The sequence below is a fragment of the Pseudophryne corroboree genome, chromosome 11 (assembly GCF_028390025.1).
Source record: "Pseudophryne corroboree isolate aPseCor3 chromosome 11, aPseCor3.hap2, whole genome shotgun sequence".
NCBI lineage: Eukaryota > Metazoa > Chordata > Amphibia > Anura > Myobatrachidae > Pseudophryne > Pseudophryne corroboree.
The window spans coordinates 260,953,678-260,970,973 of NC_086454.1; the positions used below are offsets into that span (position 1 = coordinate 260,953,678).

General features: G+C 44.7%; 1 protein-coding gene and 1 pseudogene across 1 annotated transcript in view; one reads left to right on the plus strand and one right to left on the minus strand.

Moving 5' to 3' along the window:
• Positions 1–15,905, plus strand: part of LOC134968736 (inactive hydroxysteroid dehydrogenase-like protein 1) — a 34,251-nt gene extending 18,346 nt beyond the window's left edge. Inside the window, exon 4 of the mRNA XM_063944234.1 lies at positions 15,807–15,905. Within this exon, the coding sequence (XP_063800304.1) occupies positions 15,807–15,905 (99 nt within the window). The remainder of the gene's footprint in view (positions 1–15,806) is intronic.
• Positions 4,622–4,740, minus strand: LOC134971202 (5S ribosomal RNA; annotated as a pseudogene).
• Positions 15,906–17,296: the final 1,391 nt, after the last annotated feature.

Genomic DNA, 17,296 nt, shown 5'->3' on the forward strand with positions numbered 1-17,296 from the left:
GCTGCAGCTGTCCCTCTCCTTGACCATAGGCTGTCCTCCACCGCTGTGAATGCTGGGATGCACTTCCCAGCATTCACAGTGGAGGAGGACAGCCTATGGTGAAGGAGAGGGACAGCAGCAGAAGCACCTCCACCAATTACACAGCGCTGCTGCGGCTCCCTCCTCCACCTCCCTCTTCCTCCTTCTCCCCCGTGGCCGGTGCGCTCCTCTCCTCGGCTGGCTGGTATGTGCTGCGGGCTGTGTGCTGCGGGCGGCGGTGCAAATAAGATGCATTTTTCATTAAAATAGGCACCCGACGTTAGCAGAGCTGCCAGTTGACTCACGCCAGGAACTATATGTGTCATTATGTGTGTAAGGGTATTAATAATGTGTAACATATGTGTAAGGGGCACTATGTGTGTCATTATGTGTATAAGGGCACAAATAATGTGCGGCATATGTGTAAGGGACATTATGTGTGTCATTATGTGTTTAAGGGCATTAACAATGTGCGGCATATGTGTAAGGGAAATGATGTGTATAAGGGCATTAATAAGGGTTGGCATAATGTGTAAGGTGCATTATGTTTATAAGGACATTAATAATGTGTGTCATATGTGTAAGAGGCATTACTGTGTGGTATTATGTGTATAAATGCATTACCAATGTGTGGCATTATGCGTATAAGGTGCTCTACTGTGTGACGTAACATATAGAAAGGGCACTACTGTGTGGTCTAATGTGAATAAAGAGCAATATGGTGTGGTGTAATGTGAATAAGGAGCAATGTGGTGTGGTGTAATGAGAATAAAGAGCATTATGGTGTGGTGTAATGTGAATAAGGAGCAATATGGTGTAGTGTAATGAGAATAAAGAGCAATATGGTGTGGTGTAATGTGATTAAGGAGCAATTCAGTATTATGTTATGTGAATGAGGGGCAATACTATGAGGAGTAACGTATATAAGGTAAAGTGGTTCTACTGTGTGATGTAATGTAAATAAGGGACACTATCGTATGATAAATTGTGAATAAAGTTGCACTACTGTGAGGCATAATTTGAATTGGGGGTACTGTTGTGTGGGCATGCCCCTTGCCAGCAAAAACACATACCTTTTTGGGCTGTGTGCCGAATGTGCACACTGTTCTTATTTAAATTACAAGGTGTAGGAAACAAAAAAAGAACTGCTATGGGGGTGATGGTGCTGGGAAAGGGTTGCAGGGTCAGAGGCGGAACTAGCAGTGGTGCTAGGGGGCACCAGTCAAAATCTTGCCTAGGGCATCATATTGATTAGGGTCAGCTCTATGGGTTCACATGCCAAATCTTCTACCACCTCACACTTCTGCTCAGAATCATTGTTGACCTTATCTGTAATGTAAATGTGCATGGTCATTTCTGTTTGCCTTTTTTTATTTAATCACAGTTTGGGCTGTGTCTGTGATATCCTGAATAGGGAAGCAATTCCCTCCCCCCTCCGTATCTGCCGGGCTTTGTTACACAAACCCTCCTTTCACACCTGCAGTTTATGAAATCTTGTGGTTATCAACATCAGCCCCTCCTAACTCTGAACATCTGTACAGCCCCCCCCCCCCCCCGATTTCTTCACTATCTGTCCTGCAGCTACAGTATGTGAGTGTGCTAAAACTTCACTCTGTTGTCTGTGCATTTCAGCATCCTTTGTTACATCTTTCATTTTAACTCAGTTCTTATCAACTACTGTGGTTTGGTTATATTCAGTGCAAACAGCATACTGACTTGGAGTTTTTTAAAAAATCTTTAATTTTTTTTACTTTTTCATACTTTACGATCCACGTGGACTACAATTGGAAATGGTAACCTGTGCCAAGCACAGCGGTAGCTGAGCAAGGCACCTTGACCGAAGCATGGCAAGGGGACATGGTGCACTAATTGGGGTTCCCCGTCCTTGTACTGAGAAAACACCAAAAAAAAGTGAAAAAAATTCATGTCGACCTTTTGTCATGTCGACCTAGTACATGTCGACCTAGGGTCTTTGTTGACCTAGAAACCATGCCGACCTACTTACTGTTGACCAATAGTGGTCGATCTAGACACTGTCGACCTAAGTGTAGTCTATCTAACATACCACACCCGACTTGGCTTCCTATCATCATCATCATCATCATCATCATCATCATCATCATCAACATAAGGGTTTTTGGTACTGTTTACAACACGCAGGGTGCAAGAATCAGAATGGATCCACAAAACCCATTAAAGAAGAATTCCAATGTAATTAGACACAGAAAAAATATCAAATAACCTGTAAAAGTGAAGGCGCTATAAATTTATCAGAATGTCCATGCGGTACGCAATAAGTCGGACAAGCAGAAAAAAAATCAAGACCAGAGTGGCAGAACATATCTGGTATTAAAAATTATTTAACCACTCACAGTGTACCACAACATTTAATTGAATATCATGAGAAGAACCCGAAACGTCTAAGATTCATGAGCATCCGAAAAGTAACTAAAGATTGGAGAGGAGGAAATCTGGTTACAAAATTAAAGAAGACTGAAACCCGCTGAATATACCTTTAAAAGACTTTACAACCGCACGGTATGAAAATAGAACATTTTATTCACTTACTTTTTTTTTTTACATAAACTTATTACACATAAGAATATAGGCACAAAAATGACAAGTTTTCTATGGATGAAATATTATATAATAATTACCAGCACGTCAAAATGACGGAACAACATAACAGTAATGTCAGCGCTGGCGGCTGTGCGCTCCCGAATGGAGCAACACTAGAATTTCTCCGCCAGGCACCATCTAGTGTCCGCCGGTATACAAAACACTTGAATTCCCTCCATAGAGGTGAGGAGCAACGTTAGCCTTTTATTATATAGGATGGGAACTTGCGATAGCTGCTGATTTTAAGGAACTTCCTGTCTCCAGTTTCCATTTTTAGAAGAAGAATAATTACATTTTCTAAAAGTTTTTTTCTATAAATAAAGACCCAAGATCACTTTGGACCATGGTCAGATTCGGTTGGCAGGATACCGAAACAGGGTGAGTGGCGGCTGGCACTTCTGATCTTGAGATGATAATGTAGTATAGACGTCTGATATTAATATTTAACATATGAGGATGGAGCATCCCATGCCCCTCCAGACCACGCCCCTTCGACAGTCTCACCTCCATTAGGGCTGCTTCCAAAAATATCCCAGGCTGGTATTCCATCCCAATCAGCGTCTGCTTTTGATTATCCTTGGTAAAGTAGCCAAGCACTACGAAATGTGTTGGTAATACTGGGCATTGGGTAACAGATGGAATATCACACAGAAGAAAAACGCCCTGCGGGTGACACATCAATAGCCGCTGCAGCGCTGACGGCACTAGTGGCAGCTGAAGCCGAACCCTTAATGATTGCCTGACTGGTAATAACCAGAAAACCTCCCAGAGCATCAGGAATAAAATAGGGTAAGCTTATGGTCAGTACATTCTGGAACTTTTATACCTGTGTCACCAGCTGAAACATCCACATGTCTGAAAAGACTGTAAACATTACAAATGTGCCTAATATTATTTTTCCCCCCAGAAATTTTTTACTGAGAATTTGTGCCTTTTTTATTAACATTATTTTTAGTGAAATCACATTTACATAGCACCTGTATTATTATTATTAGTATTATTATACATCAATTTCTGCCTAAATATCAGTTGAGATGATATTTCAGCACACTGATTGTTTGCAATGGTATCTGGTCTATAGATCTACGCTAAAAAAGTCTACAGTCAACAGGTAAACTACTGATGGTCGACATGCATTAGGTCGACAGGGCCAAAAGGTCAAAAGGGTCAAAGGTCAACATATAAAAGGTAGACAGTTCAAAAGGTTGATAGGTTCAAAATGTCAACAGGGTCAAAAGGTCAACATGGTCGACACAATGTTTTCCCAGCTTTTTCATACTTTACCATCCACGTGGATTACAATTGGGAATAGTAACCTGCCCAAAGCTCGCGAGCCATGCGAGGGGATGCGGTACACTAATGGGGCTTGTTTGTTGCAAAAAAGTACCAAAACACCCAAAAAAACGAAAGGAAAAAAAATATTGAGTCTACCTTTAGTTGTGTCAATCATTTCCATATTGGAAAAAGGAGAAAAAGAAGGCTCTTGTGTGGGCGCACTCTTAACGTTTAGGATTATTACATAAAGTAAGTACTGATAAAACTAAACTTTTATTTTCATTACATTAAAAGTTAAATCCACCAACTGTCAATTAAACAGGACACTGACATATAAATTATAAAAACAAATGTTCTGGTCTCACATAATTATACAGTGAATTGAAAAGAATGTAGACACTTCCAGTACTACATCTATTTCCCCTTGACCAGTACAGATAAATCTATATTAATAAGACCGTCATAGGTCAAACAGAGCATATATGTGAGGTCCTAAATTGGCCAAGAAAACACACCTCAGATGCCCTCACTCCCAATCTCGTATGGGAAAACCCGCATGGAGAGGAATGACTGCGTATCTGTGTCCTTTGCTGATATATTAGCCAATTGCTCAACTGTTGTTATTAGACTAAAAGTCTAGTGGAAAAAGAAAAGTGGTGATACTACTGTTAGTGTTGCATCATTAGGGAGCCAGGGAGATGCAGAAAAAGCTCTACAACACTGGGTATTCCTAGGAGGTCTCCCTACAAAGTACTGACCCGGCCCAACACTGCTTGGCTTCCAAGATCAGATGAGATCGGGCATATTCAGTGTGGTATGATAGTACATTTTTTCGATATTTGATGCAAACACCAAATAGGAAAAGAGAAAAAGAAAATATCAGGTGCTAAATTTATAGGTAAGAAAATAAAGAAATAAAGTAGTGGATCTGCTGTCCAACGTTAGGCATGGGGGTGTCCCATGAATCGTGGATGAGAGTCCGCTGAATGTTAAGGTAGTGAAAAAAGAGAACCTAAGAAATGCCGTAATGTTGGATAATTTTGCCAGACCCTAACCACTAGGATTAAAGGTACAATTCCTGAGGCAAAAGGAGAAGGAATAGCCAATATTAACGCTATCTCAGTATTTATTATTACTTATAGGCAGTGAATGATAAAAAAAATGCATCAGCTGGTTTGTGGCAAGATCACAGGGACATGGAGCATAATAATATGAAATATATGCCACTTATCATACCGACAGCTCCCGTTAATCACCACAAGCAGTGAGTGTTGTCCTGCCCAGAAATCAGCATAGGGTGCAGTGACACACTCAATTCATTATAGCCCAGGTATGAACACTGCTGGCTATAAATATTTATTTGGTCAGGATTGGCTACCCATTTGTTAACAGGTGAGTATAGATATCCAAAGATAAACTCTATGTCCTGTTACATAATGTTACAGTTTTAACACAGGGTGAAATAGTGGACTCACTTGTTGAAAACAACAATATACTTGTTGCTGGCTTGCAAAGAAATGTATTAGACACAGAAATACCTTAGTTGTATATATAGTCTCTACCCTGAGTGGTTCCTTATTGGTGCAGGGTCCCTGGGGTGAGGATACCTGTGAGGAAAACGCGTTTCATCCGACTCGCGGGCTTGTTCACTTCCTGGAGCCTTCTTTTTCTCCCTTTTCCAATAAAGATATTGCTACTGGCTCAGGGCGCACCACCAAGTGACAGTAATTCAGGAAGATATTCCTAGGTAGGATTTAACACAATTCTTGGTTAATTTCATTTCATGTTATGTTGGCTGACTTGTGCGGAATCACAACGTTTCGGATCAATCATTTCAATGTTGACCCTTTAACCCTGTCGACTTTTTGACCATGTCGACCTTTTGATCCTATCGACCTAATGCATGTCAACTACTGTCTGTAGACCTTCTTAGTGTAGACTAGCTGTTCTACCCGTTCTTTGAACGGGAGTTTCTGATTTTCACGGTTGTAAATAGACAGTAAATGAGTGTTAATAATTTGGTAAAGCTATAGAGATGTCAATTTGAGATGTCTTAATGTAAGTAAATATTAATCCATGGTTCTTGGTGTTACCTGAGGAGCACCTGTAGCAGATACGGTAAAATGTGACAGGACCATTTTTGTAGTTTATAAAATTCTATCTACTGGAGGTGCAATCCAAATTTTGATCCGATTGTCCGTTTGGACGTTATTGTTCATGCAACACAAGCTACGCATCGGTAATGATGTCATTATGTCAACCCCCTTTTCATACCTGAGAAAGATAGATGTATTTAGCTTAAGCATGTCAGCCATTTTGTTAAGTAGCAGCCATGATGTAGTATATAAGAAGTATGCTTTGCTGAGTTAATCATAATAATGCTGACATTTCATAGTTAGTACATTCTGTGCGCAGAAAGGTCGTAGCTATAAGTCTTGAAAACATGTTATTAGACAGTCTCTGTGTGTTTAGACTTCTCCTGAAGGACACATAGGAGGATGTCAGCCTGAGAGGAGTTATGAGAAGAGATGCATATTGTTTTTTGAAATGTGACGTGTATCAAGTATTCATGCAATTAGCTTTTTTCTCTATATAATGTCATGCTAAATAAAGTGAAGGCAGTCTCATTTTGCTGGACATAACTGACGTGGGGTGTCTGCTTCCTTGAATTGGTAAACAAAGGGTAATGAACAGACAATTGAAGGAGATTGATAGGAGGCTTATCTCCAACAGTTACATGGGGGCTATTGTCCGGGATCGATGAGCTTATCAATATCAGATAACGACGCGACTGTTGGATGTGTGTGTAACTGCTGACATACCCGGGTAAGTAATCTGAAGCTTGATCATTATATATATCAACCGGATTACTTTGTCAGTACTTGTATATACATTCATCTGGTCTGTTCATCTGATTAGGTAAGCAATACTCGATTATTTGGACCCAATTGTCTGTCTGTTTGATAAACATTCATTGTTTGTCTGTGTGCGCTGATAAGTTTTAGGTTCACTGTTGCAAGGGAAAAAATGTGGTTTTATTTTAGAGTTATAAGTTTCAGTTTCACTTTTGCAAGGATTTTTATTTTTAGATAACGTGTCATAACTGCAAATGTTCAGAATTTTTGTGGGGTAATCCTGCTATTGACTCAGAATATTGCGACTTTTAAGGTATATTTGCAAAATAGTGATCTCAGTTTTGTAAGGAACCTAAGACAGGTTTATATATATATATATATATATATCTATAGTATATATACAGTAGCTCTAATAATCCGCACCTTTTTGCAATTACTTGTTCCGTATAAATATTGACCTGAACTTGAACTCGTGGGTACTACAGTGGTTGACTCAGATTTGCACAGAGCTTTTGATACACATCAAAGACACTTGTTAGGAGGGCACTGCCGGCTCAGGGTCTCTGTACCTGAGTAGGTGGTTCGCTGACATCACAATGCAACCTCCAACCTAAGTGCGCTACTGCGAATGCACTGCGTTTCCATCTGTCCTCCATTGGAAGAGGATGTGGCTCTGAGCGTTAGCTGTGGCTGAGACTGTGTTACATATAGGCACTCTGGGCAGCTGCCCAGAGCCCCATGACTATAGGTGCCTTTGAGCAGGGACAGGCTGTGCTGGGGGGAAGGGGAGGGGGGAGGGAGTCTGCTTGGTATGCTGGTGGTAAATGTTGTCCAGCCACATTTTGAGTTACACACAATCAGAGCAACCAGGCAGCATTATATACCTGCCCCCCAGCCTGCAGCCTGACAGTGAAAGGCTGACAGCATTCTAGTTGGTGAATAGCTGGAGCTATCCACCAATTAAAGTATCAAAGCATATGGAGAGACAGTGCAGGACCACAGGAGGCTAATTTTTTATATTTTTTTTAATTTATTCATATGAATAGGTTGATATGGGAATGGGTTCATTGCTCTGCCCAGGGCCTACAATGCTGTTAAAATGGCCATGTGGTTAACATATCTGCCATGTGGATTGGCCTCCATTGCACACTGCTGACACCTATCAACATCAGAGGTTCTACCAGTAGCACTCCCATATCACGTCTAAAAGTTAGGGTAGCTACTTGTGATTGTCATTGTTAAAAAATGTCCTAATTCACGGAAAGACAGATCTGGGCCATCCAACCCAAAATCAGACGAACATATGAAAAAATGCACAAGTTTGCTACTGCATGTGCGCTGTGTGCAAAAACTCGCCATTTGTGTCCATCTGTCTGACTCAGGCCCATAATATGCATGAACAGCAGGGTTCTGGCCTGGGTATGAGCAGAGCAGCAGTGGTGGTAGGGGAAATGTTGGAGAAGAGGGTGGAAAGTCCCTCAATGCTCTGGGTGGACTGTGGCAAGTAATCAGATTTCTCTTTTCCCTGTTAGAATATAGGGGGTAATTCAGACCTGATCGTAGCAGCAAATTTGTTAGCAGTTGGGCAAAACAAAGGCCCTCATTCCGAGTTGATCGCACGTAGCAACTTTTTGCTGCTCGTGCGATCAACTTTTTGCCGCCTATGGGGGAGTGTATTTTAGCATCGAAGGGCTGCGATCGCTTGTGCAGCCCTGCTATGCTAAAAAAGTTTCCTGCAAAACAAGACCAGGGTCAGACTTACTTACCCTGTGCGACGGATCCAGCGACGAAGGTCCCGGAATTGACATCAGACATCCACCCTCCAAACGCCTGGACATGCCTGCGTTCGCCTCACCACGCCTGGAAAACGGTCAGTTGATGCCCCAGAACGCCTCCCGCCTGTCAACCTTCTTGCGATCACCACTGCGATCACTTTTACCGCTGGCGGTGTCGGTTGTCGCAGCGTGCGAATGGGTCGGAATGACCCCCCATGTGCACTGCAGGTGTGGCAGATTTGCAGAGAGATTTAGATTTGGGTGGGTTATTTTGTTTCTGTGCAGGGCAAATACTGGCGGCTTTATTTTTACACTGCAATTTAGATTTCAGTTTGAACACACCCCACCCAAATCTAACTCTCTCTGCACATGTTATATCTGCCCTCCCTCCTGCACAGGCCCGGCGCTACCCACTCAGCGAAGGGATGCAGTGCAGCGAGGCGCTGGGACGGATAGGCGCTTCCCCTGCTCTGCATCCGTTCCCTGCTGCGCCGTCCTGTCCCCCCTGCTGCTGCAGCTGCTGCCAGTGCTGTGTCTGTCACTGAATGACAGGCACTGGCAGCGGGCACCTTCTTCATGAAAAGCCTCCTCCCTCCCCACCCCTCACCTGTGCTGTGTGACAGCGCCGAGTACGGGACAGAAGGGGGCGGAGCTACACAGGGACGGAATGGGCGTGGCTAAACGGGCCAGCAGGGGGCGGGGCTACACGGACCAGGCTGCTGTACAGAGGGAGACTGGCTTAGGTAAGTGGAGGGTGAGAGAGAAGTGTGTGTGTGTGTGTGTGTATATGGCGGGTGTGTATGTGTGTGTATATATGTGTGAATTGTGTGTGTGAGGTATGTCTGTGCGCGCGCTTTATGGATGCTACTACTGGGGGGGCATTACGTATAAGGACGCTACTACTACTGGGGGGGGGCATTACGTATAAGGATGCTACTACTACTGGGGTGGGGGCATTACGTATAAGGACGCTACTACTACTGGGGTGGGCATTACGTATAAGGACGCTACCACTACTGTGGGGGGCATTACGTATAAGGACGCTACTACTACTGGGGGGGGGGCATTACGTATAAGGACGCTACTACTACTGGGGGGGGGCATTACGTATAAGGACGCTACTACTACTGTGGGGGGCATTACGTATAAGGACGCTACTACTACTGGGGGGGGGGCATTATGTATAAGGACGCTACCACTACTGGGGGGGGGCATTATGTATAAGGACGCTACTACTACTACTGGGGGGGCATTACGTATAAGGACGCTACTACTACTGGGGTGCATTACGTATAAGGACGCTGCTACTACTGGGGGGGGCATTACGTATAAGGACGCTACTACTACTGGGGTGCATTACGTATAAGGACGCTACTACTACTGGGGGGGCATTACGTATAAGGACGCTATTACTACAGGGGTGCACTACGTATAAGGACGCTACTACTACTGGGGGGGGCATTACGTATAAGGACGATACTACTACTGGGGTGCACTACGTATAAGGACGCTACTACAGGGGGGCATTACGTGTAGCAACGCTACTACTGGGTGGGCCATTACGTGTAAGGACGCTACTACTACTGGGGCTGGGGGCATTACGTATAAGGACGATACTACTACTGGGGTGCACTACGTATAAGGATGCTACTACTACTGGGGGTGGCATTACGTATAAGGACGATACTACTACTGGGGTGCACTACGTATAAGGACGATACTACTACTTGGGGGCATTATGTATAAGGACGCTACTATTACTGGGAGGGCATTATGTATAACAATGCTACTACTGGGGGGAGAGCATTACGTATAAGGATGCTACTACTGCGCGGAGCATTATGTATAAGGACGGTACTACTACTGGGGGCGCATTACGTATAAGAACGCTACTACTACTGGGGGGACATTACGTATAAGGACGCTACTACTACTGGGGGTGCACTACGTATAAGGACACTACTACTTCTGGGGGGCATTACGTATAAGGACGCTACTACTTCTAGGGGGGAATTACGTATAAGGACGCTTCTACTACTGGGGGTGCACTACGTATAAGGACGCTACTACTACTGGGGGGGGCATTACGTATAAGGACGCTACTACTACTGGGGGGGGCATTACGTATAAGGACGCTACTACTACTACTGGGGGGCATTACGTATAAGGACGCTACTACTACTGGGGTGCATTACGTATAAGGACGCTACTACTACTGGGGGGGAATTACGTATAAGGACGCTTCTACTACTGGGGGTGCACTACGTATAAGGACGCTACTACTACTGGGGGGGCATTACGTATAAGGACGCAACTACTTCTAGGGGGGAATTACGTATAAGGACACTTCTACTACTGGGGGTGCACTACGTATAAGGACGCTGCTACTACTACTGGGGGGGTATTACGTATAAGGACGCGTCTACTACTGGGGGTGCACTACGTATAAGGACGCTACTACTACTGGGGGGCATTATGTATAAGGACACTTCTACTACGGGGGGGCATTATGTATAAGGATGCTACTACTACTGGGGGGGATTGTGTGTAAGGATGCTACTACTACTGGGGGGGCATTATGTATAAGGACACTACTACTACTGGGGGACATTATGTATAAGGACGCTACTACTACTGGGGGGCATTATGTATAAGGACACTACTACTACTGGGGGGCATTATGTATAAGGACACTACTACTACTGGGGGGCATTATGTATAAGTATGCTACTATTACTGGGGTGCATTACATATAAGGACGCTACTACTACGGATGGGGCATTACGTATAAGATTAATAAGATTGTGGCGTAATTTTAAATGGGGGTACTATTGTGTGGCCATGCCCCTTACTTGTGAGACCACACCCCTTTTCCCGGCGCGCGCCAAAGGAATATGGGAGGGCGCAAATTTATAGTTTGCAGGGGGGCGCCGAACACCCTAGCACCGGCCCTGCTCCTGCATTGCACATTATTTTGCAAACTGCCACCTGCACTGTACATAGGGGATTATTCAGATCTGATCACTGGGCTGCGATTTTTGCTGTCCTGCGTTCAGACAGTCACCGCCTACAGGGGGAGTGTAAATTCGCTGTGCAAGTGTGCAATGCTATGTGTACACTGAGCTGCTAAAATTCAGTGTGTGCAGTCTCTGTGCAACTGAATCAGGCTGATCGGGGCCGGAGCTGACGTCAGACACCCTCCCTAAAAACCAGTGACGTGTGGTGAGGCCAGTGAACGGTGAAGCACTGGCTGATTGCGGTGGTGTGCGCCCCCTCCTCCCCCCCCCCCCACAAGAAGGGGGGGGAAACAGCGTAGGGTTCCCCCTATTTAATCAAAACCAGCACTAGGCTAAACCATCCAGGGATGATAATGCCATAGCAGGGGAGCCACTCAGTATGGGGTCCCCCTGCCACAGCATTAACCCCCCCCCCCCCCAAACCAGTCAGCCCAGGGTTGGCATTCCTCAGAAACTAGGGCCCCCCAAAATTTAAATGGGGTACTCCCTTCTGAGCAACAACCAGCTCTGGGGCTGAAAGTCCAGTGTTATGCCCCGCACCCCTGGTGGCGGTTGGTGTGGGGTTCATGACATACTAATATTGACCTCTACAGTCAGCCTACAGGTCCCAGCAAGCCTGCCCCAGCATGACGGCACTTGGAGAACCACAAGTGCCAGCATGCCAGGACATTAAGGGCCCGCTGGCACCTGAAGTCCGACTGTAAAGAAAATATTAAAATAAAAAAACCACACCGAATGTTTAAATAGTTTATTATGCAACACCTCTTTTTCATGACCGCCGCATCCCCAGGGCTTCCGGCGTCTTCTATCTTCGGGAGCTCATGCCTGCTCCCTCTCCGCCGCCGATCTGACCACCGCTGCCTCGCCACTGGCTTATATAAGCCAGTTGAGGGGGCGGGGCGATGTCACTGCGGCCATCTTGAATTTTAAAAATTACGCTGAGGCGTTATTTTTTAAATGGTAAGGCTGCTCTCCGCTGCCGAACTCTGCAGATTGGTTGGCAGGGACTGGATCCTCTCGGATCCAGGTCTGCTGTCAGCCATCTTTTCTCCGATGAGTCCCGCCGCCACGATGCCCACCGCATGTGCCCGCTGGCCAGCAGATCTAGTGGATCCGCTGGTCCAATCACATCTGCGGGACTGACGGGGGTGTGCAGTCATATGGGCTGAATGTACGACCTTGTCATTGAGGCACAAGTATAGGTGCCGCTTCCCCATACTTTTTCAATGGGCTTTAACAGCCCATGGCTTCGCCCTGCCCGCCCCCCGCTGCCCGAACTTTAGTGTTAGCAGCGGGAGGCACCTTTCCCGCTGCCTCCCACCCCAATATGCAGGGATTTTCACAGGGTGAAATTATTACAATAATAAAAGAAGATATTTATCACAGAATCTGTGTTATAAATATGTTCTTTGTATTATTTTAATCATTATGACAGGGGAGGCACTGCCTCCCCTGACTGCACGTCCTTGTTGAAAATGCTTGGGAACACCTGCATTTTTCCAAACGCTCCCAGTAAAAGGTCAGTTACCACCCACAGACGGCCTTCTCCGGTCAATCACATTGCGAACGCCCATGCGAACGAATTTTTTGCACCATCCCGGCGCTTCCTGTCGATGCCCGTTGTTGCCCGATGCACTTGCGCATTGCGGTGCATACGCATGCGCTGTTATGACCTGATCGCTCGCACAGCAGCGATCAGATCTGAATGACCCCATGGTTTTGCCCATTAGAGATCAATTTTGCTGTTGCGATCAGGTCTGAATTAGGCCCCAAGTTTGAATACCAATGGTTTGGCATATCTGCTATTCACATTTTCTTTTCTTTACTGTGATACAGGTAAAGAAAAAATGTAATGTACTAAATATATTTTACTGGTTTTCTCTAACAATCTGCAGGCTTCTTTGGTTACCTGGATGCCAGAGTGGATCTGGGTGTCTCTTATCAGCTTTGTCCTCAATACCTTCCGAAAGGAATGCATATCAAAGAAATGAACAGCTTGAGAGGAGGACAACTTCCTTTACTCTAAATTACGACAGAGGAAGGCCTCTTCAACTCTAAATACTGTCTGAGCTGTTGACCTACTGACCTGTAATGCATAGAAGAGTAAGCAAATAAAATTTACACACAATGCAAACTAATATTAAAATTATTTGTGACTGATGTAAAGATTTTTTTGGACTGTGCACACCAATTTATCCATTAAAAAAATTACTTTCAGATAAAATTACTAAGCGGGGGTTTTAAGTAATTTTAATACTAACCACACCCTGCCACAGATTAACAGCTGGTTTTAATGAGAAAAGAAGATATATTCTCCGCATCCCTCATAGAGGTGGGTGAGGAGGTAATGAGTAGCTAATATTATTCTTTATAAGTGGACTAAAGGTCCCAGCAAGTATGCTAGAATCACAAGTGCTAGCATGCCCAGGCATCAAGGGCTCGCAGGCACTTGTAGTTTTCGTGTACAGAAATATTAAAACAAAGACGGGACACAGACACCGATGTAGGAATATTTTATTAAATAAAGACTCCCTGAATCCTTGTTTCCCATTTATTACTTACAAATAAGAAAACATCAGATCCTCTTCAGTCCATGTAGTGTCCTTAGTCTTGGGGGGAAAAAAGTAACTTCTATGTTTTGCAAGCCCTGGTACTAATGACAGGCCTGCTGTGGCCCGTGTGAAGCCGTGGGTTAGAATCGCAGGACTGGGTGTCCTTAGGAAAGGGTGAACACATTTTGGAGGGTCTCCACCAGGGGCGTAACTAGACCTTTGTGGACCTCATAGCAGGGCCGGTGCTAGGGTGTACAGCGCCCCCCTGCAAACTAAATTTGCGCCTTACCGTACTTCACAAAGGGGGGTGGGACACAATGGTTGGGACAGAAAATGGGGGGTGGGGGATGGAATAGGGACAGAACACGGGGGGGTGGACTAGTGACAGAACATGGGGTGGGGCTTATACAATAGCTGGGACAGAACACAGGAGGGGAGGGAGGGTGTTTGAAACAGTGACAGAACACAAACTACTGATGACAGTCTCAGTGGGTATGCTAACCATTGTGCCCCCGTGCCCTCCCCCAACCCAGTGACCTGAAGCTCAAAGCTGCGTTCACCCACTCAGGTCACTTGACTTACTGGCTCTGGCGCTGCCTGGCTCACTGTGGCCCAGGAGAGCGTGTTTCTTCTTATGCACTGCTGATGAGGGACTGTAGGCTTCATGATGGCGGTCAAGGTGCATGGCATTGGCAGCCACAGCAGGAATATGAGGTGCTGCGAAACATAAGGGGGCGGAGCTTACTGGCATACCGAACTCTCTAGGAGGAGAGGAGAGGAGGGGGCTTGCTGAAACCTGGGCATCTGCACCACTGTAAAAGTGCCAGAAAGGAGCTGCAACTTTGTATCCATACAGCTGCCTGCGTAACGCACTCTCTGGAGGGAGGAGATGGGAGGGGTCTTGCTGAAGTCTTGGCCGCTCCACTGTAGTTCCGGTCCGGAGAGGACTGGGGCTGCACTTCATACACTGTTCACACATGTGCTGGCGCCGCTGCCTATTATACAGACACAGCGGAAGCCGGCAGCATCAGTCATGCAGGGACCCGCACAGCAGCGGGGATGCAGAGCAGGTAGAGCGCCTCTCCACCCTCACACACAGTAATGCCTACTACATTTCATTATGCCCCACACAGTAATGCCCATTGTATCACATTATGCTCCATGCAGTAATGCCTACTGCACCATATTATGCCCCACACAGTAATGCCCATTGCCACCAGGCACCTCTCTAGACAGTAGATCTTAGACCAGAGCAGCCAATGACAGCAGCTGCAGAACACTTCCACTGCTTAGCAGCAAATTTATATCCCTGAAAGTACAGGTGTGGGGGGTAAATCAGCTGGGCATCAGATGATACAGCTATGGACGATCCAGGGGATAGAAGTTAGAACAGCCCAGGGGCAGAGTAATGCAATAACCAATATAAATGTTTGTCTAATCACAAAAGACCATCAATAATACCCCCCCAACAAAAAAAAGGATTATTATTCACTCTAATTAATTTATTATATGCTGCCAGCCGAACACACACAAGACAGCATGATAAGAATGAAGCTAGAGCTGGTAAAGTATCAACTTGCAAGAGACAGAAGACCATCATCAATCCCCAAAAAATGCAGCTCATAATGAAAAAAAAAGTGGTCAAGATGGAAGTGTCCTTGGGCCTTCCCAACCATCCTTATGTTGTATCCACAGTTTAACAAACCAAGCACTTCAGCAGCAGAGACTGCCACTTTTGTGGCTGAAGCGCTGGGATTGTTTGGGCCTAGCAAAACAAGCCATCAATGGGCTTAATGCAGCTAAATTTGTTGTTAATCATCTCTACAGTTGGAAGATGTCATTTTCATCCTCACCCTCATCAGTGTTAATATCAGCATCATACAATATTAGCTCATCCCTACTGGAATCCACCATAACAAAAGTCTCTGTACTTTGAGGTAATTGGTCAGAAAGGTCTTCCTCATGGAATCTGAAGTAAATTTTTATGAACATTAGTTTTCCACATTTTTAAAAAGTAGTGTAGCCTCCTACGGCGATCGCTCACAAGGTACCCGGCTGTACTAATTACTCTTTGTACATACTGGAGTGTGGGCAGCTTAAGTACACCAGAGCTAGTTTGTACAAGGAGCTCCAATATGCCTTTTTTATCTCCCAGTATTCCAAGGTACTGTCTTGCATGTTAATTTGTACATTGGCATTAAAATAATCCTCCCCATTCTATTGATGGTATCTATATAAAATTGAGTCATGGAAGAGGAGTCAATAATTTTGGGAAATTCTTTTAGGCCCGACCAGATATAATAATGGTATTTCATTGTGGTGCACTGAGTTGACTCATCCTCATCACCATTGGGTCTGTTGGAAAAGGTCAGTTTTTTCCTGGCAGCAGCCACAGCACTAGTACTGGGTTGCTGCTCCTGCTCTTCTATTAACTGAGCTACAGTATGTTTTATTTTTGACACCTATCAATAAATACATTTTTTACACTTGAGAATTGTTTTGGGGTGTAGATGATGGGGGGAAACCACCGCACACACAGAAAAGTAATATGCGCTGCGTTACTCATCTGAACACACTAAATTAATATGCAATACAATTTTTAAATTCAATTAGAAAAGACTGCAGGTTTGTTTGCTCTAGACAACAACATGAGCTTGTCAAAACAAATAGGTCTTCTTTTTTTTTGAAAATCTGTTTATTATTTTCAGAAATGCAAAACAGTTTACAGCATCACATCAAATAGCGTAACTGAATCAAGACAGAACAGTACAGAAAAGAATGCACTCGATATACAGTATATTATTATTATTATTATCATTTATTTATATGGCGCCACATGGGATCCGCAGCGCTCAATTACAGAGCAAACAAATAAGCAAAACGTGAAGACAGTGACTTACAGTTCAATACAATATACATCAAGTAGAGGGTATATAAACATAGCTGCATCAGTAAACAGCACTAAAATAAGTATCAGGGTGGCAGAAAACCAAAGGATTTGTCGCCATCAAAGGGGGTATTGAAAAGAAGATAGGTCAAGTAAGAGACGTAAAAGCACATGAGGGAAGAGGACCCTGTTCGTTAGAGCTTACATTCTAAAGAGGAGGGGCACACAAAGGGATGACACAGATTGGGTAGAAAGTGAGTGTGAGCCACAGAAGGCTTAGGATGAGAGATGGCTGGGT